The sequence below is a fragment of the Squalius cephalus genome (assembly GCF_949319135.1).
Source record: "Squalius cephalus genome assembly, chromosome: 13".
Taxonomy (NCBI): Eukaryota; Metazoa; Chordata; class Actinopteri; order Cypriniformes; family Leuciscidae; genus Squalius; species Squalius cephalus.
In genome coordinates this window covers 31,126,599-31,148,251 of record NC_137134.1, presented here as the reverse complement: position 1 = coordinate 31,148,251, position 21,653 = coordinate 31,126,599, and the positions used below count along the sequence as shown (strand labels likewise).

Genomic DNA, 21,653 nt, shown 5'->3' with positions numbered 1-21,653 from the left:
CCACCAGAGGCATGGCCTCATCGTGGGCATGGTCCAGTGGGATTTCCATTGATGACATTTGTAAGGCGGCGGGCTGGGCGTCCCCCTCCATATTTGTTAGGTTTTATAACCTGGAAGTTCCCGCTATGCAGGCTAAACTTCTGTCAGTCTAGTCGTGTGTCATGTCCTGCCCAAGGGTCAGGCTGTATTACCGATTAGCTTGTCTGTTGAGCTGCACGCTCAGGGTATCAGTGACATGAACTGGCAGTGCCGTTCTGTGTTTTTTCCCTATGTGTGCTTATGAACATGTGTTGGCCCGCACCGCTGGCCACCTGTTTGATCACCTCTATGCTTTTCTATGAGTCATATGTGATTGTTAGGCTCGCACGGCGTGGACAAAGGGTTCCCGCTGCGTAAGCAAGCTTACGCAATACGAGAGAACCTCTCGTAAGAGAACGATACTTGGTTACTCACGTAACCTCGGTTCTCTCTAGAGAGGGAACGAGTATTGCGTTCCCTGACCGTGCTGAGCCTATCGCTCGCGTCGCTTCAGTCGACAGAAAACAGAGAATATAGCCTACGAGCCTTCCTTATATACGCTCTGACGCCGCCCATTCTGGCGGGCTGTGACGCGCGAGGTCGCGCGCGCCCCCATTGGGCGTGACGTCACGCCAGGCTCACTGGTAGGCTTAAGCAGTTGCCGCGAGGCAGCCAATGAGCGCGCAGTATGCCGCTCTAGCTCAGCTGCCTACAGCTGCACTGCGTTGACAAAATATGAAAATTAAGGATAATTTTTTGGTTTCAGTATCTCGAGAAAAGAAGGCTTTTCCCGCTGCGTAAGCAAGCTTACGCAATACTCGTTCCCTCTCTAGAGAGAACCGAGGTTACGTGAGTAACCAAGTATCGTTTTACACTGTAAAAAAATAATCGTAAAATAACGGTAAAAAGTCTGGCAGCAAAGTTGCCAACCACTTACCGTAAAATTAAGGTAAAATACCTTAATTCAAACAAGGAAAAATCTGTAAAATAACAGTATTTTTTTCTAAAACTTTTAATGAAAAATTCTGTAAAATTATAGTTTTTGCACTTTATTGGAATTAAGATATTTTACTTTAATTTTACGGTAAGTGGTTGGCAACTTTGCTGCCAGACTTTTTACCGTTATTTTACGATTTTTTTTTTTACAGTGCATGGCTGTAAGTGTTGATGCACAGTCAGATCTTATAATAGATCAATATTAGTCTGATTTCTAATATATTTGTGAGGTGGTAAGTGCAATGCTGTTTTTGGTTATCCTCTGTAGATATCAAAAGTGCCTGGGCTGGAAACGACAGCTATGTACTGCTGTCCAGAGTGGGACCCTATAAATTATTTTATAAAGACTTGCGTATCGGCCCTGGAAGGGAGTTGGAGAGTGAGGTACACATTTAATTGATTTTGTCAGATAAGCCTTTCATCTGCTATGCTAATATTTTGTATTAATGTTTTTCCATGTTTGTCAAGGTTATAAATGCATATCTCTCCCTTAAAGTGAGGGAGCACAATTTAACTTCACCAGGCAAGGCATTCCACATGGACACATTTGCCATGACCGATATGTGGAACGGAAAACATGAAAGGCTCAAGGTGTCCTGCAAAAGAGCAATTTTTTTTTTTAATATATATTTTTTACTTGTTCTAATGCCCATTTTGTGTACAGTCGCAAAGTTTAAATGATAGAACATGTTTTTTTTTAGTTGGACCCAGCAAACTATGAGGTCATAGTGGGTATTGTAAATGAGGGCCACCACTGGTTCCTAGTTGTAAGTATTTGTTGTATTGAACAGTTTTTTACTTAAGTTTTCCCTTTTCCCCTTAATCCTGATTAGCAATTATACACCCCTATCAAGTTGTCTTTTTGCATGTTACTTAGGCTATATACCCATCCCAACAAAAAACCATTCTGCTTGACTCAATTGGAGAGTCAGATATCAAGAAGAAAAAGTGTTTGGAGACAACAAGGTATTTTTCATACACCATATGTAGTGTTATTGTGTAATATGTAGGCTGCTTGAAATAATACTATCTTGTTTGTAGAGCCCTGATGATGGCAAAGGGTATTTCGGTTTCAAACTGGGTGTGTGAAACCTTGCCTCACCCACTTCAGAGGGATGCCATATCATGTGGTGTGTTCGCTTTGAAGGTGTGTGATTATAGTATTGTAGCAAATATTATAATATTTGTGAGTATTATGTGTGTGATATTATAATATTTATAATATCATCCACTTATAAGTGTTCATTAAAATGGGATGATGCTTAAGTTAATATCTTGTTACTTCCTCAGTTTGCAGAACACATTCTGCAAAATACCACAATAAACTTCTCCAGTGATGTACAATCTTTAACACTATTCAGAATGGAGATTTCTTTAACTCTGCTCCACCAATCTGGTATGGCTTTATAAACTCCTGAATGTTATTGATTTTGATGTGCATCACTTTCATCAGTGTCGTACTCATAGGTTAAATTGGGCCGGAGCGCACCGGAGCGCAGCTCCGCCTCCTCGGGTCCACAACACACCATGCCGGAGCTCAGCTCCGTCTCCTTCAGCACCAATATTGTTATTCCAATTGAATTATTTTTTCATCTCCTGGTAAATATGGCATATGAGAATAATTAGCAAGACTACACAGAGACACCCAGGCTACATGGAATTATCAGACGTCATAATGCATTAATCTCTGCGTTCTCTGGTAAAGACGTTACCAATAGGAAACCCGCGAACGGCTAGCAAAATCAGTGCTTTAAATTCAACCGCCCATGGGTTCATTGTGCTGTCTTTATCTAGAATACGTGAGTATTTGGTTTAATTTACCTCAGATAAATAAGATACGTAATTATTCAAACACAACCTACACCTTCATGTGTTCCCATGATTTTTCACTGTGAGGGAAAAATAGAGAGAGGTGGATTATGGCAAAAAACAATAACAACAACAATAAATAGCCTATACTGTATATATAAAAAATGGAATGACATAGGCTACATTTTTTTGTTTTTTGCTTATTTTGTATTTGTTCATGTTTTTGTTAAATAAATCTGATGAGTATACTATACTGAAGTTACACCATATACTTTTAGTATATATTTTTTATTATTAAAAGTGCTATAATAATAATAATAATAATAATAATTATTATTATTATTAGTAGTAGTATTAGCCTACTATATCCCGTCAAAATGGACTTTGCTTATAATAATAATAATAATAATAAAAATAAGTAAGAAAAAAATATATAGACGTTATTTCACACCAAGTGCAAAAGACCGCGAAAGAACCAGATCCAGGGTATATAAGCAAGGGATACGTGCCCATCGCGCGCACAGCCGCGTAACCCTTTGGATGAGAGGTCATCGCCGGACTGAGAGTTTTACTGAGGTAAAGTATTTTTTGTATATATATATAATAAAAGTATCAAATTTACGGCCTGTATTTTAAACGTACACATCTGTTCTCATAAAAATGGCTTTCTGGCTTTTTTTGTGGCTTTTTTTCCCATATGGTACACTTTTCAGCGCCGCTATTAGCCTACCGTTAATACCGTTATATCTGCCTGACGTCACTCACACAATATGGAGCGATTTGCTAGGATTGAGAAAACCTATTTCGTTTCAGATTCATGTTGGAAAAGTTAACGTTTTTTTTTTTTTAAGTAAGTTTACAATTATTAATAATATTTTACTCTAATATTTGGCTGCGTTAAAGTGCGGGAGTTCGCTCTCTCAGGAGCGCGTGAACTCCTCTCTCACCGTCACGCACTCTGAGCGCGAGCGCGTGAACTCCTCTCGCGCTCTGAGCGCTCTCTCTATTTACATTGAGAGAGTGAGTGAGAGACAGAAATGACTAAGCATACAGTAGGCCTAGCCTACCCGTGTGAGATTATAATATTAATAATAATTGCACTTTTTGTATAATAAAAAATACAGTAAATGTACAATGTTTATACAACCAGGGAAAAAATATTAATCATATTCAAGTAAAATTATTTTCAATAATGAAAATATGTTGTATTGTGACTTAATATTCCTTTCATTTGTTAGAGTTTCTTTTGTACATTTTCAGATGTTTTGATATATTCATAAATAGACTGAACAGCCTAAGGCGTCTTACAATTCTACGTTGTTACAATGTTATCTGACATTACGCGTGTCTGCTTCATTAGAGCCTATTGTGAGGAAAAGGCTTAACGTGGTTTAATGTACCTAAACAACGATCAGTGATCACCAAATTTCTCTCTCATATTGCTCCTGTGAGAGAAATTTGGTGATTATTGATACATTATTCAAACGTTTTTAGGTACATTAAACCACGCTAAGCTTTTTCACGTTATGCGTTTTAGAATGTCCCACTTTAAAAAAAAGATTAAACAAAATCTGATTGTGTTCATTCAGATGCTGAATAAACATTGATCTATAATATGAAGCGGACCCTGGAAGATTTTTTTGGGGGGTAAGTTAATGCTGCAATTGTTTGTCATATCAAAAGAATGATAGAAATTGAAGATGTAAGCCTGTGCAGTCAGTAATTTTGATGTTTGGAACTATGCATTTAGTAGAAAAGCCCTAAAGAAAAGCACAACCAGCAACCCAGCTCTCAGTAATGGCAGTGGTAGCAGCAGCAGCCTAGCATCAGCCCTGAGCAGTGGTAGCAGCAGCAGCCCAGCTTCAGCCCTGAGCAGTGGTAGCAGCAGCAGCCCAGCTTCAGCCCTGAGCAGTGGTAGCAGCAGCAGCCCAGCATCAGCCCTGAGCAGTGGTAGCAGCAGCAGCCCAGCTTCAGCCCTGAGCAGTGGTAGCAGCAGCAGCCAAGCTTCAGCCCTGAGCAGTGGTAGCAGCAGCAGCCCAGCTTCAGCCCTGAGCAGTGGTAGCAGCAGCGCCCCGCTTCAGCCCTGAGCAGTGGTAGCAGCAGCGCCCCGCTTCAGCCCTGAGCAGTGGTAGCAGCAGCAGCCTAGCATCAGCCCTGAGCAGTGGTAGCAGCAGCAGCCCAGCTTCAGCCCTGAGCAGTGGTAGCAGCATCAGCCCTGAGCAGTGGTAGCAGCAGCAGCCCAGCTTCAGCCCTGAGCAGTGGTAGCAGCAGCAGCCCAGCATCAGCCCTGAGCAGTGGTAGCAGCAGCGCCCCGCTTCAGCCCTGAGCAGTGGTAGCAGCAGCAGCCTAGCATCAGCCCTGAGCAGTGGTAGCAGCAGCAGCCCAGCTTCAGCCCTGAGCAGTGGTAGCAGCAGCAGCCCAGCTTCAGCCCTGAGCAGTGGTAGCAGCAGCAGCCTAGCATCAGCCCTGAGCAGTGGTAGCAGCAGCAGCCTAGCATCAGCCCTGAGCAGTGGTAGCAGCAGCAGCCCAGCTTCAGCCCTGAGCAGTGGTAGCAGCAGCAGCCCAGCTTCAGCCCTGAGCAGTGGTAGCAGCAGCAGCCTAGCATCAGCCCTGAGCAGTGGTAGCAGCAGCAGCCTAGCATCAGCCCTGAGCAGTGGTAGCAGCAGCAGCCCAGCTTCAGCCCTGAGCAGTGGTAGCAGCAGCAGCCCAGCTTCAGCCCTGAGCAGTGGTAGCAGCAGCAGCCTAGCATCAGCCCTGAGCAGTGGTAGCAGCAGCAGCCTAGCATCAGCCCTGAGCAGTGGTAGCAGCAGCAGCCTAGCATCAGCCCTGAGCAGTGGTAGCAGCAGCAGCTTAGCTTCAGCCCTCAGTTTGCCAATTTGTTGGACTCTGGCCCAATATGAACACTTCAAAACCAAATACTCTTTCATATTCCTATCTAATAATGCACTGGGATGTGAAATATGCAGAGATGCAGGGTCACCAGGTGTGCTAAGATCTGGTTCAAACAAATACACTTTTTCATCAGAGTGGCAATATGGCAGAGTTAAACCTTATGGGGATACTAAAGACAAGCAGATGAGATCGTTACGAAAAAAAATATGCGAGCACGTATCATCGCATAGCCACAAATTAGCCGAGTCAATCTGTGAAAAAAAAGAAGAAAATACATTAGATGCCAGCTTCCTAAAAGCACAACAAGAACAGCTGTGCACCACTGAGAAGGTGTTTAGGACGGCATATCACATTGCCAAAAGAAATCGCCCATACACAGATCACCCTTCGCTCATTGACCTACAGCGCATGAATGGTCTTAATATGGGGAGAGTTTTGCACACTAATGTCACATGCACAGAGATTGTTCATTTCATCTCAATAGAAATGAAACATGCCCTGATGACCAGCATCAGGAATACAAGGCCCAAAGTGTCCATCCTGATAGATGAGAGCACGACACTTAGCAAAAAATCTTGTTTAGTTGTATACATTCGCACATCGATTCAAAATTCAGACCCACTCACTTTTTTCTTAGAGGTTATTGAGCTAGAACAGACTACTGCAGATGGCATCACTGATGCATTGCTCAAGTGTCTCATGGACAATGGGTTAGGTGATGAGTTTCTGAAGCAGTGCTTTCTTGGCTTCTGCTCAGATGGGGCATCGGTGATGCTGGGTAGAAAAGCAGGGGTGTATGCAAAGCTAAAGGCCAGATATCCAGCAGTGGTCGGCTGGCACTGCCTTAATCACAGACTAGAGCTGTCAGTTGGGGATGCCGTAAGGAGCTGTGTAGAAACCAACCACTTTACCAGTTTCCTGGATAAGCTGTACTGTCTTTATAGTCAGTCTCCAAAGAATTTGAGGGAACTGGATGAGGCTGCATCAGTAGTGGGCACACAGTTGAGAAAAATAGGTCGTGTGTTAAATGTGAGATGGGTTGCCTCTTCCTACAGGACAGTTGAGGCTGTCTGGAATATGTATGGTGCTTTGCACCAGCACTTTATTAGTGCTGGGAAAGATACATCCAGGACCTCGGCTGAAAGGTGCATGTATGATGGGCTTGCAGCTAAATTATTTGTTGTCAATTTGGGACTAATGTTGGATGCTCTAGAAGAGCTTAAAGACTTGTCTGAGGCATTACAAAACAGAGAAATTCGTCTCTCAGAAGGTTTAAAAAAAGTTAAACGGCAGGCTGATGTTTTCTTAGCAATGATGGAGACACCAGGCCCTCATTACCAGATTGCCTGTCAGGCTGTTCAAGATGGTGTTTTTAAGGGGGTTCCATTGAAAACTGGTGGGAGACAAATAAAAATCAATCACGGAAAGTTTTTTCATGCACTCAGTTGTAGCATGCAGTCCAGGATGGTCCCAGAGCATGAGCTGGAGCTTTTTGATCAAATAAATGTGTTGTCACCTGACACCTGGCCCTCTCCAGTGCCACTGCTGTATGGAGAACAAGAATTGAGGCAGCTGTGTGATAGTCTAGCAATGAACTACTGTAGTGTCAAACAAGGTTTCAGGGACTACAAGGAAAACCCAAACATGGCAATTAAAGAGGGTCTTCTGAAATTAAAACACACAGTCGATACACTGGCTGTGAGCACAGCTGAATGTGAAAGGGGATTTTCAGCGATGAATATTATTGTTTCACCTCTGAGAAATCAGCTGAAGATTGTCAATGTGTCCTCTTTGATGTTTGTAAAGTTAGTGGGTCCACCACTAGAGTTGTGGAACCCAACTAAGTTTGTCAGGAAGTGGGTGATGACACGGAGGTCAGCAGACCATGCTGCCTGTAGACAAAGGCAGCATAAACCAGAGGAGCCTGCCTTTACTCCTATTTGGAAGCTGATGAATGCATGAATTGTAGTATGTGAATAAGTAAATGTGATGTATTTAAAGTGTAAACTGTTATGTCTGCACATGTCACACGTCTGCACAAGTGTTGTTCGGGTTGTTTCATAATGCATTGAGTTGAGTAATTACCTCCCGTGTTGTGATTAAATCAAATGTAACATAAACTGCCAAAGAAATTGGCCCTGATTCTCTTAAATCAACATAATTTTCTTGTTTAAAAAGATGTTTACATATTTGTCAACCAATATTTTCAAACATGTTCAATTTCATACGTTTTCCGAGGTGCCTGCTTGTTAACATTAAAGGTAAAAAATAATAAAAAAAATTGTAAAGTATTTATCTTTGTTTTAATAACTACTCAACCTTACCTTACACATTAATACTGGAAAAACAGCCCCTTTGGTATAAAACACATTGAGTCATTTTATGGCGCGATTTTTAATGATGACCATGCACCGTAAATAAGGGCTCCCCTCCCTACAAAAGCCAATTTAACCACTGGTCGTACTGTACCTCATAGATGACCTAAGTGACCTGTGCCACTTTTGTGGAGAGGCAGAAACTTTTGATGACTCTGAAGGAGAGGCAGAAACATTGACTGGATGTGCAGATGATTGCAGTGCAGATGTTCTTTGGGTAAATATGGTTAAGCATTTTTGGTTGGTGTAGCATACTCAAAAGTAATCATGAATGGACCAATGCTTTAAACCCCTTTTTTAAAATTGTTAATCTTATATTTTTTTTTTATAGATTGCCTGTGATGACTGTGGGCGATGGTTCCACTTAAAGTGTGTTGGCAATCCATCCACGGAAGATGAACACAAATGTGCTTCTTGTAATAAATAACTAAATATGAAACCATTGTTTTTGGAGTTTATTTTTTCCCCTTTATTTTCCCTTTGGTTAAACCTACTCGAAAATCAATCTTTCAAAACAAGTAGCCTATTTATTTTATAAAATGTGACATAAATGATAGTGACATAAATTGTGAAGTAATTGTGGTTCAAATAGTCTTCTGCTAGACGAGTATTAGGCTACTAATCAAAGCCTTAATAAACATTACATTGAAATCGCTAATAACGGTTCAAATCTGAATATAACAAAAAAAAAAAAAAAAGCTAGATTGAAATGACAGAGCAGGAAAAACTCACTTTAATAACTTTTTTTTATTGCAAAATAGTACTTTTTTAACCTTTTGGCTTCCCGTACATCCAGTTGTGCTTCTTGTCGTATCAATTCTGACGTTACGTATGGTAACCTGATGGTAACGCGGCAACTACGCATGATTTGTAGTATGATTGCGTAAAGGGAACAGGAATTCCGGAAGGGAACAGAATCGACTGCTACACCGGCCCAGAATGTTAAAGGGTTAGTTCACCCAAAAATGAAAATTCTGTCATTAATTACTCACCCTCATGTCGTTCTAAACCCCTTAAGATCTTCGTTCATCTTCGGAACACAAAGTAAGATATTTTTGATGAAATCCGAGAGCTTTCTGAATCTGATCCCCTTAGACTGCAATGTTCCCACTTTCAAGGCTCACACTGGTTGGTCACATGACAGTAACAACATGGCGGATGTAGTAGCCTATGTCCGAATTTCATTCATACTACCAGACATGGGCAGTATTTCAATTAAATGTATTTTAAATACGTATTTAATTACTTTAGTGTATTTTGTAATTTGTATTTTGCAGGTGTGGAAGAAATAAAATGTAGTTTGTAACAAAATATTTTGAGGGAGTGTATTTAGAGTATTTCAAATACTTAAATACTTAAGAAAAATCACCATATGCTTATCACCATAGTAAATGATTTTGCCATATTTTCGGTCTGATGTTGCCAATGGCAATGTCCAGGTTAGATGCACAAAAATCACGTGACACCCTGTAGACCAGGCTCCCTCCAAGAATTGAATGGGTTTTGAACCCATACGGGTGACGTCACGAACACTACGTCCATATTTTTTTACAGTCTATGTTTTGAACACAGGAGAAGAAGTGGCGCTGCTCCTCTTAAAACGGCATTAAAGGGATAGTTCACCCAAAAATAAAGCTTTTGTCACCCTTTTATTGTCCCAAACCTGTATGAGTTTCCTTCTGCTGAACACAAAAAAAGATATTTTGAAGAATGTCTGTAATCAAACAGTTGACAGTAGCCTAGCCATTGACTTCTATAATTTTTTTTTCCTACTATGGAAGTCAATGGCTTCTGTCAACTATCTGGTTACCAACATTCTTCAAAATATCTTCTTTTTATTTCAACAGAAGAAAGAAACTCATACAGGTTTGGGACAACATACGGATAAGTAAATGATGACAGAATTTTCCTTTTTGGGTGAACTTACTATCCCTTTAAGGTAAAGTGTTTTGTGAAAAATATACAGTCTACACACACACACACATATTGCACACTGAACAGCATTATAGAGAAAATAATTGTGCCTCATGAGATCAATGCACTGTGTTGTCATTCATTAAAGGACATCATACCTATTATGAAACAGCACGTCTTTCGTAGCTCCACTGAAATCTCCATGCTAAGCAAGTGTTCACAATATAACATCCATCTGCAGGTTTTACACGTTTTTAAACGTATTACATATGAGAAATATTGATATTCCGTCGGATTTTGTATAAAATAATCACCAATCCTAGCCTGGGTTCCAGCCCGAACCCCGCCCACAACATTTTTTGGTCGGGAAGTTCGGTCTGGACTCGATCCGTTGAGGAGTAATTATACGCGGCTCCCAGAAGGCCGAGCCAATCAAATTGCCAGGGCGGCTTTAATCGATGATGGACAGATGATCTGCGGTTACGTAATCACCCACGTCACCAAAGGTTTTCAACAAAGACGACTGCAGCAGGAGAATTGAGATGTTTAGATTCCGCCTTCGCGTCTGTTATAAAAGAAATCGACAGCGCATTCATTTTAAAAGACGAACAGAGAACCGCAATCAAGGCATTTGTCGATCAGAAATATGTGTTTGCCGTCCTTCCTACGGGATTCGGCAAAAGTTTAATTTATCAGCTGACTCCGATGGTCGCTATAAAGATGGGACGCAATGAAAACCCTGTGGTCATTGTGGTTTCTCCTTTGGTCGCACTCATGGAGTGCTTTATTATTACTTTACTCATTACTTTACTACGTCTTCCTGCGTGTGTGCAGTTGAGCTCTGTTGACAACTATACGTCGCTCAACATACATGTCACTTACTGCGTTGCTCTGATTGGTTGTAGGTCTATCCAATTGAGTGCAGAGTTTGTTTTTTTCCTGGTTCGGTTAAGACACGCCTCATAATCAAAGTCCTATGGAGCAGTATCAGACTCACATTCTGCCTAGAATATGAGTATGACGAAGTCAGGCTACATCAATCCTATTGTTTTTCAATAATTGCGCACGCAGCGCGATTCTACTATGGAAAAGGCATACGCGATCAGGGCAGTTAGTCTTGTGTGTAAAACAAACCAACACATATTATGATTAATATGATTAATGATATATATTATGATTAAAATGGAATTTTGATTTTGTAACAAATTCTCGGTCTGTTTTTTTCCCCCTTTTTTATTTTGCTACTTCGCCATTTTGAATTTACACATTGCTCATATTTGTGTTATTGCCTTTCAGTAATAATAATAAAAAAGACTTAAGATTATTGTGGGAGTATTTTTGTATTTTCAAAATACTAATTACTTGTATTTTATTTAAATACATTTTTCACATTAGTATTTTGTATTTTATTTTGTTACATTTCATGAGCCAGTATTTGTAGTTTGTAACAAAATAGTTTTTGATGTATTTGTGCCCACCTCTGCATACTACCCATATTCATATAGAGTGTACTTTTTAACAACTTTTTTTTTTAAACGCAGACAGGTCCAGATATTTAACATGCCAAATATCTCACGGGCGTCGACAACGCATCGCTGATTCTCTCAGATCGCGTCTTTGATAGTTCACACTGCGTGATTGTCACTCCTGTGAACAAGCACAGCTTGCATCTGATTTCTGGCATTTGACGGCGCTTTCGCAAAATCTGTCGGCGAGTGAAAATCTGAGCTAAAATCGTGCAGTGTGAACTCGGCATAAGTAAATTCAAATGTACTACCTACTCAGACATTATGCTCAGTCCTGTCCAGTGATGTATGATTATGATGAAATGTAATTAAATAATAGTTCGAATTTTTAAAAACATCTATCGCTTGTTGTTATGTGTAGTGAGTTGGCTCACGTGATTCATGTTTCACGCTTCAGAACTTCCGTTAAGGGAACATAGAGTGCATCAATGCTTCCTGGTTATCACGGTGCATTGTGGGACTTTTTAGGGAGCAAATGTTTTTTTTTTTTTGCAGTTCAGACAGCCCTTATTTATTTTTCTTTTTTTTTACATAGATTAAAAAGACTTAAAGTTCCCCTGCACTCAATAATTGTATCCCTTTATCCCTCAATATTTTTATCCCTCGATATTTTTTAATCATATTACACATTTAAGTTAACAATTTACAAATTGCGGTGTACACTACAGTCTCCATGCTCGCATTGGCCCAGACACGAATATTTTAACGATTTATAAAAGATGAATCACTGTAGTGTTGCATCGTTGTGAGTGTATATAAGCCACCATTTGTTGTTTTCTGGGGGCAGAGCGTTTGGACCTGGACTTAGCAAGCAGATAGGCCCATAGTGTTTCTTTACAAAGTGACAGCGCCATCTACTGGCCTGGAAGCAGAATATAGCATTTTAGCCGATTTTGTGGATTTGTGTGAATGAGGATCGTTTTGACAGCATTGCTGTCTGTAGGTAAAAAAACGCAAAGAAAAAACTTTTCTGTGTTTAGTACATCGTTGTCGTGTAAACATAACCTAAAAGTCATTGAAGATAAAACAAAATATAACTACACCCTTTCTTAATCTCAGAGTCAGAGAGCTGTCTTCTAAATATCAACAACCTTAGAAATGCTTTAAACATATAGAAAGTTGGTGGAGAAAAGCATATAGTTCATCATAACATCATAGTATATATCATATACATAATTCACCCACTATATTTTTCCTTTCCCTTCTTAAAGGTATATTTGTGCTCACTGTGACGAAAAGCCCACAGAGCATGATAGGAGTGATAGGAAAATCCCTGACCACCCACGTTGACAGGACTGGTCACATGTTTGTGACATTACTCAGCAATGGTGTTGACCTATGAATTTGCACATGGTTTGTCTTAAAGCATATTAAAAACACCACATATATACAACACAAAAAAACTTGCTATTCACCACAGGGGGTCTTTCAAAAGCTGTTCATAGTAGAAGGAAGGAAGGACCCTGACCTACAAACTAAACACACTTGCACTGAATGCCCACACACAAGATGTTTGTAGACCCACCAGATCAAACCACATCTCTGAAGAACACCGGCCGCAGCAGGTTTCACTTTCACTCAGAAGATGAATGTCAGTAAAACTCGTAATGTGAGACCATATACATGGTTTTAACTTTTTACTTTGGTTTTTCCCTTCACTAAAATTGAGAACTGAATAAATATACAACCATCAACCATTTTAAAATCACTAGAGATACACTATTCCATCATGACATGTAGATTATACACAATTCACACAACATTTTTCTATTTAGCCATTTAACAAAGTCAGGCAACAATCTTACAAAAAGTTTGTTGATTGATAAAAATAAAGAATGTTTTTACCCATTAAAACAGTTAAAGTCTTAATAAAGGCCAGGTAAACTATAACATATCATGTGCAAATACAACGTGTGAAACTAGGAGGGTCAAACTGTGTCGTGGGAGGATTCACACATATAGACTGAGTGTTTATAGCAGATAGTTTCATCACACACTGAACTACTGAAGAAAATGTTTCACACGTTTGTTTTGTTCTGTTTGAGCTGGTCGAGTCTGATTGGTGAGTTATACAAATATGCTTATGGTTTAATTTCTTTCTGGAGTAATAAAGCTGCTGCTTACTTGACTATTTTCATATTTGCTGTATCAAACGAATCTTGAATATATCTTGAATATTGTGAGATCTACTCTGTACACTGAAATGTCCAGGTCTGGAATGGTCTTAAAAAATAATGGACTTTGTGTGTGACTTTACACACTGATTTTAGATCAAAGGTTCGCTTATATCTCACCTTTCATTTTGTGTTTCTGCTGCTGTTGTGAATATTCTTCAGTTCACGTGTAAATGATAAAAACTACAGATGATTTCAGGATTCAGGAAACCATCGGAAACATTAATCTGTGTAAATCTGTTTGTTCATCAGGTGTGTTTGGTGATTCAGTGTCAGTGATGGAGGGAGATTCTGTCACTCTAAACTCTAATGTTACTGTAATACATGAAGATGATGACATACTGTGGAAATATGGAGCTGAAAAGTCTCTGATAGCTAAAATCAGCAAAGAGAATCAAATCTTCTCCACATATGATGATGTTCCTGATGGGAGATTCAGAGACAGACTGAAGCTGGACGATCAAACTGGATCTCTGACCATCACAAACACCTCAACTGAACATACTGGAGATTATAAATTAGAGATAAAGGGAGCAAAACGATCATCAAAAACATTCAGTGTTTCTGTCTATGGTGAGTAGAGATCATTTGTGACCCTGGATAAAAAAAACAGTCATCAGTCACACAGGTGTATTTGTAGCAATAGCCAACAATACATTGTATCGGTCAAAATTATTGATTTTTATTGTTGTATAATTTATGTATGTATAAATCTCAATTTAAAAAAAAAAATGACCCATGTGACTGGTTTTGTGGTCCAGGGTCACATTTGTGTTGCATTTCAAATATTGTTATATTTTCACATATTGAATCGGATAATTTTATTGTTTAAAATGACAGACCGTATATACACACATTCAACTCACTGATTGTTGCATAGATTGTTTCATATTTCTGTTTATTCTGTCATTTTTTTCAGCTCGTCTGCCTGTTCCTGTCATCATCAGTAACTCTTCACACTGTTCTTCATCATCATCAAATTGTTCATTAGTGTGTTCATCAGTGTTGAATGTGTGTGATGCGACTCTCTCCTGGTACGCAGGAATCAGTGTATTGTCCAGCATCAGTGTGTGTGATCTCAGCATCAGTCTCTCTCTACCTCTGGAGGTGGAATATCAGGATAAAAACACCTACAGCTGTGTGCTGAACAATCCCATCAGCAACCAGACCACACATCTGGACATCAACACACTCTGTCACACATGTGCAGGTACCACAGCTCTGATGATAGATGTGTGTGTTTACTGACCTGATCTCTGTCTTCTGTTGTAGATCAGACACATTCACTTCCATTTTGTCCATTACAGATCAAGGCCTACCCTTATTTTACATCGTCCTGATCTCTGCTGGATCTCTGGTGATTGTTGCTGCAGTCGTTGGTATCTTGTGCATCTACAAGAAATGCAGAACAACTGATCAAGTAGGCAAGTGTTACTTTCTACTAGTGAGAATTGACATGCAGGGTTTTCAGTTGAAAAATATATTATCGAAAAGTAAATTGCGGGGCAACGGTGGAAAGTTTGTGTGCGAGTGCATGTTTCAGTACAGTATGTGTCAAAGAGAGAGATTTCCATAAAAGGTAATTTAGTGGGGGAAAACATGCAATAGTTAGAATTTTTTTATCCTATTGTTTATTATATGTATTGGCTTGGTCATTGCATTGGTGGGTTTTGGTTCTTTTGCTGTTCTTTTGCTGTTAGGACCTTTAAAAATAATATTTGGCAATCAAAACCTTCCTGGAAGTACTTTAGCTGACAGCTCTAATAATGTCTTAAAGAGTCAGATATAGCTAAGTCTGTGTTTTGTGGTTTTAATGCATCTATTATTGTTGTTGTAGAAACAGTTCAGACTCTTAACAGAAAGATCACTTACGCTCATCCAACATTCCACAAAAGAAACGCACATACATTGGTAAGATTATGTGTTCAATTTATGTCATGAGTCTGTATCATTTAAGTATCTGTATCATTTCTGATCTATCACTCACACAACAGAACTATATCAGATATTTATGAATAACATATCATTATTCAGTACCAGAAATGCACAAAATATCTGCTCTGACCAAGAACGTAGTTCCAAAAAAAGCCAAAGTAATATATTTTTGCAAGCACATGAGAAAGACTGAAAGAGTTCTGGACCTCTAAACCTTACTATCAATACTTCAACTTTCAGTCAGTGAATATGATATACATTTAAAAAATAGTTTGTTCAATGATCCTAACCCTCTGCTGCTGTTCGGTCATTTTTGACGGAATTGTTTTTACTTCATCAGAATGGTATAACTTGGTAAAGATTTTGCCACTTGCTATGTGAACACACACACATACACATGAAAAAAAAAAAAAAAAAAGACATGATTTGAAAATGTTAAATGGTCCTGAAAAAAATATTCACACTTGTATTGTTCCTGTGTCAAAAATTAGCGCATTGGAAACGAATGGGAAGTGGATTTCATCTAGTGGAAACTTTTGGAACTGTGGCCAAATATTACTGAAAGCTATTTTTTTTTTTTTTTTTTTTTACAAAAAACACAACTTGTTTAGATTTATGATTTTGATTTTCTCACAATTTTACAGTAAAACATGTTTTGGAAAATATATATTTCAAATAAAATTATAAAAAAAACGTTATTTTTTTCATAACAATAAACTTAAACTTCTAAAACTTTTTTTAGTTTCACTTTTTTAACCTGTTTCACTTTAGCAATATTCTGCTAAGTGACCAAACTTAAGTCTGTGCTTTAAAGAATTATGCTCAAAAAGTGATTAACAGGGAATAAATGATCATAACTATTCCATAAAGATAATTTAGTACCTTAAACCCCCCCATAAAAAAAAACAAAATATTACATAAATTTAAACAATTAAATTATATTTTGCAAATTTAAGGGACTGTGAGGACTTTGCCTCTTCATTGCAGAAAAGACTTGTGCGGTCACGCAAAATTAGAACTTAAATGCAATTAAATATAAATTGAAATCTTGCAAAAAGGGCACTTGTTTAGTCAGAAGCCAACATGGCACTAGGGGTCTTGTGCATGTGTCTGGATTGAACATTGTCTTTGATTTGAGCAGTGGACAGAGTTTGTTTTACCAGAAACTCACAATGTTAAACCGTCTGACAGGAAACTGAAGCATTCAGGAAATGAAAGTCATAAGAATGCATCTTTTTTGATGGTTTGCACAACAGTAAACAAGAAAATACGCTTTTTACATCATATGATTGCCAAATCCGCTTTATAACACAACGGCTGCATCTTTTTTTGCCGACATCTAGATTAAATCTTGTAACAGCAAAATCATGTTTTAGTTTCCAATTTGGCATTACTTCAAAACAGTGTATATTCATATAAAGTAATAAAAATCACATGCTTACAACAAGGAATCTGTCTGACTATATGGTCTTTCTAAGAGGGACACGTTTCTTTGTTTTTCATTATTATCATCTCTTGTTTGTGTTTTTTTACAGAATGTTGAAGAGGAGGATGTGGAGTATGCAGCTATTGCCGTATGATCATCAATCTTCATTATTTTCCCATCAGATCAGCTGCCGTGTCATCGCTTTCACTCTGAATCTCCTGCAACGACCTCAGACTCTGAGTCAGTATGAGTTTTGGGATTGTGAGAATCATCATGTTTCATGAGGAAATCCAACCCGGACATGCAGCAGGATCATCCTGAAGGGTTTGATAGTGCGATACGTAAAAACTAAAGATTGATCAATTAAATGCTCTCCTATAAACGAATATGCCTTGCAATACAAATTATCTAAATCATATGGACCATTGGAGCGTTGTCATGTTCAACTCTTAAAAGCTTAAGAGACCATGTGTGTATGTGCAAAGTGTAGATGCACATATGCAAAACTTGTAAAAGGAGTGAACCTTGCCGTTATAGGTACAGAGATGTGGTTGTGTAGCCGAGCATCTTGAGCATGAGCACGTATCTACTGCCGGACGCTTGTGTTTGTGTGTGTGTGTCTTGGAGGTGTGAATAGCGTGTCTGAGTGAACAGAATGCGGTTGAATTTTTCCATTGCTGCTCACATGAAACCATCTGACATCTGCTATAGACAAAGGTTTTAAAACAAAATACTGAATCTGACAGATAAAAGATTCACTCAGATCAAACAGTGATATTATTGCGCGATTTTACTTTGTATCTGTGAAATTCTTAGATTGATGATAAAGGTCAGGGTATATGTCTCCATGATCTCATTCATGCTGTGATCCTGCAGATAAGCTCTGCGAGTTTCCGTACTTATTTTTAGCTCTAGTAAGAGGACTTTTTTTTTTTTTTTTTAAGAAGAAGAAGAACTATCCTTGATCTCTCACACCGTTTTTATATATAAATATAAACAGGGCTCCAGAATAACATTTGAGACCAGTGGCACCAGCACCTGATTTGGCACCAAAAATAATATATTTATGTTTCTTGAAAAATGCACATATGTGACGCTAGACAACAAAACCAGTCAATTGGGTCATAAAAAAAAATAAAAAATTATATATATATATATATATATATATATATATATATATAATATACTGAATAAATAAGCTTTCCATTGATGTATGGTTTGTTATGATATGAAAATATTTGGCCAAGATACAAGTATTTGAAAATCTGGAATCTGAGGGTGCAAAAAATGTAAACATTGAGAAAATAAATGTTTATATATTTACGTTAGGAAATTTACTAAATATCTTCATGGATCATGATCTTTACTTAATATCCTAATGATTATTGGGATACATAAAAGAAAAATCTATCATTTTGACCCATACAATGTATTGTTGGCTATTGCGACAAATATACCCGTGCGACTAACAAACACAGTATCGGCAAGACCCAATTTTTTCCTGATAATTCATTGGCTGCGTCTGAAAGCTTAGGCAGTGACTTGTTGCATCAGGCAATGACTTTGCAGGCAGCGTTTGTGTACACAGGCACCAAACAAAACTGATTTCGGACAGAGTTCTGAGGCAGTGTGATAGTTTCATGATCGACAGCAAAATATAGAGAGCTTTGGTGAGAACTAAGCGAATATTTAATTAATACTATAGTAATTTCACGCAAGAAATGACATAAGTGGAAAACTTTGGTGAAAAACTTACATTTACACACAAACTGACCTCCAACCGCAACTTTGTGATGCCATCTTTAATTTTTAGCTCAATGGAAAGCACAGGATTGTGGGATATCAAAGGCAGTGAAGGATATATCTATGCTGCCTTCAAAAATAAAAAGGTTTTGGACACAGCCCCTGTATAGTGAGGAAGTTTACAGTAGATAAGGCTGGAAATAGGCTTTCCATATTCATTGCAAGTTATCATTTACATAATTTAAATTACTTAAAACATGCAGGCTGATTGTAAAGCCAAGTGACGTGAAAATATCCTGCACATCCATTTCAATGATATAGGCCTTCGCCCCCCATGGACTCCTCCACAGTCAGATGATAATTCATAAAACAACATTAACTACCAAAAATCACTGTGTTCCTTAGTATGTGCATTTGTGTTTAGTTGAATGAGGACATCCCATTTTGGTACTGATTTGATCGATAATGTATGTTAACTGCTAAAAAATTTAAATTAAACAAAATAATATTTGCTGTTTTAAGCCTCCTCTGTGTTATTTTTCAGATGTCAAATTTGTAAAAATTCTTTTAAAAACAAAAATTCTTATTGACTTTTTGAACTGAGTGTATTTTAGTAGAAATATGGCCACGTTTTGAATAAAATGTAAACTAAAAAAATGCACCAAAAGCATTGATGATGAAGTTAATATTATTGTTAGTATGTATATATATGAAGAGTTCAGATGCAAAAACCTCTAAATGCCATCTGAAATTTTCTTCTAGAATGATCATTTTTATCAAGCTCATATATATAAGTTCAATAATTTCACTTAAATGGCAATTAATAGGTAATTTTCATTGCCATTTAAGTGAAATTACTGAACTTAAAAATACAAGCTTCATAAAAATGATCATTCTAGGAGGAAATTTCAGATGGCATTTAGAGGTTTTTGCATCTGAACTCTTCATATATATATATATATATATATATATATATATATATACACTGTAAAAAACATTTTCATGATTTGTTATCACAACTTTTAATCTTTTGTCAAATCAACCAATCTCTTTGTTGCATTAACTCATTTATTTAATTTCAATGAGCTCAAAATTTTAAGGCAACCAGGTAACTTACATTTTTAAGTTAAAGGTTTAACTTAAAAATGTAAGTTACCTGGGTTGCCTTAAAATTTTGAGTTCATTTAAATGAAAAAATTGAGTTAATGCAACAAAGAGATTGGTTTAATAAATAGAAACTCAAAATATATGTTATGTGAACCACATTATCTAAGTTGATTTGACAAAATATTATGGTTTAATAAATAGAACCTCAAAATATGTTATCTGAACCACATTAATTATTTAAGTTGATTTGACAAAAGATTAAAAGTTGTGATAACAAATCATGAAAATATTTTTTACAGTGTACTATATATATATATATATATATATATATATATATATATATATATATGTATATGTATATGTATGTATATATGCATATATGCATATAGATATATACAGTGTGTGTGTGTGTGTATATATATATATATATATATATATATATATATATATATATATATATAATTTTTTTTTTTTTTTTTTTTTTTTTTTAAATGACCATGATAAGTATAAGGAGTTACTTATTTTTGCTATCAACCAAACCAATAAAAAAAGTTTAGGCAATTTTAACAGTTTCAGGCATGTTTCAGTAATTTCTGTGAATTGCAGCTATTCGTTTTGCTTATATTTTCAGTAGCTTTTGGCACTGTGTAAAAAGAGCTCCGATTACTTGTTTTTCATGTTTGCACAGTCACCAGAGCCAGCCCGCAACTCTTATGCATTCAGAGTGAGACTCATGCAATTGAGACTTCTCACGCCACAAGTCCATTTTCTCACACACTGAAAAAACCTTGCGGAGCAGAGAGGAAACTGACGACGTGCAGACAGATAACACACATCAGACACATGCACATATAGACCCGAGACCCCTCTCCGACCCACTTTATCACAGTCACCACAGCGCTCTGCAGAGCAGCAGTCACGTCTCTCGACCTGCCTTTACGGACAGCATTTAACCAAAAAACACTTGACTTCGGGACGATAGAACCGGAAGTGCTAAAATGCTAACTCGCTTCTGGGTTTTGGCCTACAGAAAATGTGTCATCCCTGCACCCCTCTATAACCACACTGAGGCAATGCAAATGGCTGCCGAGTACACAGACTTTCCTTGAAAGGGACATTGGTTTAGGTTAGTAACTATGCTGTGTAGCCTGTGAAGAAGTTAGTTAGCATTAGCAAATTGATTTGTTTTGCTCCATTGGTTGTAGCAGTTATTTTACATAGTTTTATGATAAAAACCAGGGCTGCCAACGTATGAGTTCAGCTCGGAGTGAGAATTCACTTGCGTCTATATGCCGCAAAAATGTACTGCTAATGTCCTAAAGATCGTGGGAGTACATTTCCACTGAAGCCAAGCATAAATGAGACACATTCTCTCTGCCAGCTGATTTTGTAAGATTGAGTTCATATCAGCAGCGAACTGTGCTGGATCATGAACTGATCACTTCACACAAACTGTACCTTTTTTTATGCTGACTTGGGTAAGTTCGGAAAAACAGTGTTCACATCATCTAAATGAACCAATCTTGACATTAACTCTGCTAGTGTTTAAGTACCTAAATCTGTACCTAAATTTAATTTAATTCATTCTACCCAGTAGGGCCACTCCCGCCCGACCCCAGTTTTAGTGGCTGTTCACACCACCATTTTCAACGAAAAACGTTTTGGCCGTTCATGTACACGACAACGGCGTTTTGAGTGCCTGAAAACGCAACTTTTTCAAAAACTTGCAAAAACGGTA

The 21,653-nt window shown here is 37.9% G+C and overlaps 2 protein-coding genes and 1 long non-coding RNA gene across 4 annotated transcripts in view; 2 read left to right on the top strand and 1 right to left on the bottom strand.

Moving 5' to 3' along the window:
• LOC307169983 overlaps window positions 1–21,653 on the top strand; it is a 553,579-nt gene that overhangs the window by 336,971 nt on the left and 194,955 nt on the right. The window lies entirely within an intron of this gene.
• The window catches only part of LOC307169921 (uncharacterized protein), a 181,525-nt gene that overhangs the window by 107,205 nt on the left and 52,667 nt on the right, over window positions 1–21,653 (bottom strand). The gene's annotated exons all lie outside the window — the stretch shown is intronic.
• Window positions 13,500–18,191, top strand: LOC307169952 (uncharacterized protein). Of its 2 annotated transcripts, XM_079890839.1 has the most exons (6): window positions 13,500–13,592; window positions 13,957–14,277; window positions 14,624–14,914; window positions 15,012–15,128; window positions 15,542–15,615; window positions 17,175–18,191. In XM_079890839.1, exons 1-6 carry the CDS (start codon window positions 13,544–13,546, stop codon window positions 17,217–17,219), a joined length of 897 nt encoding a protein of 298 aa, XP_079746965.1. In that variant the 5' UTR covers window positions 13,500–13,543; the 3' UTR covers window positions 17,220–18,191. The 2 variants fall into 2 exon arrangements, with proteins under 2 accessions (XP_079746965.1, XP_079746966.1); XM_079890840.1 differs by lacking the exon at window positions 15,542–15,615 and having other exon boundaries at window positions 13,525–13,592.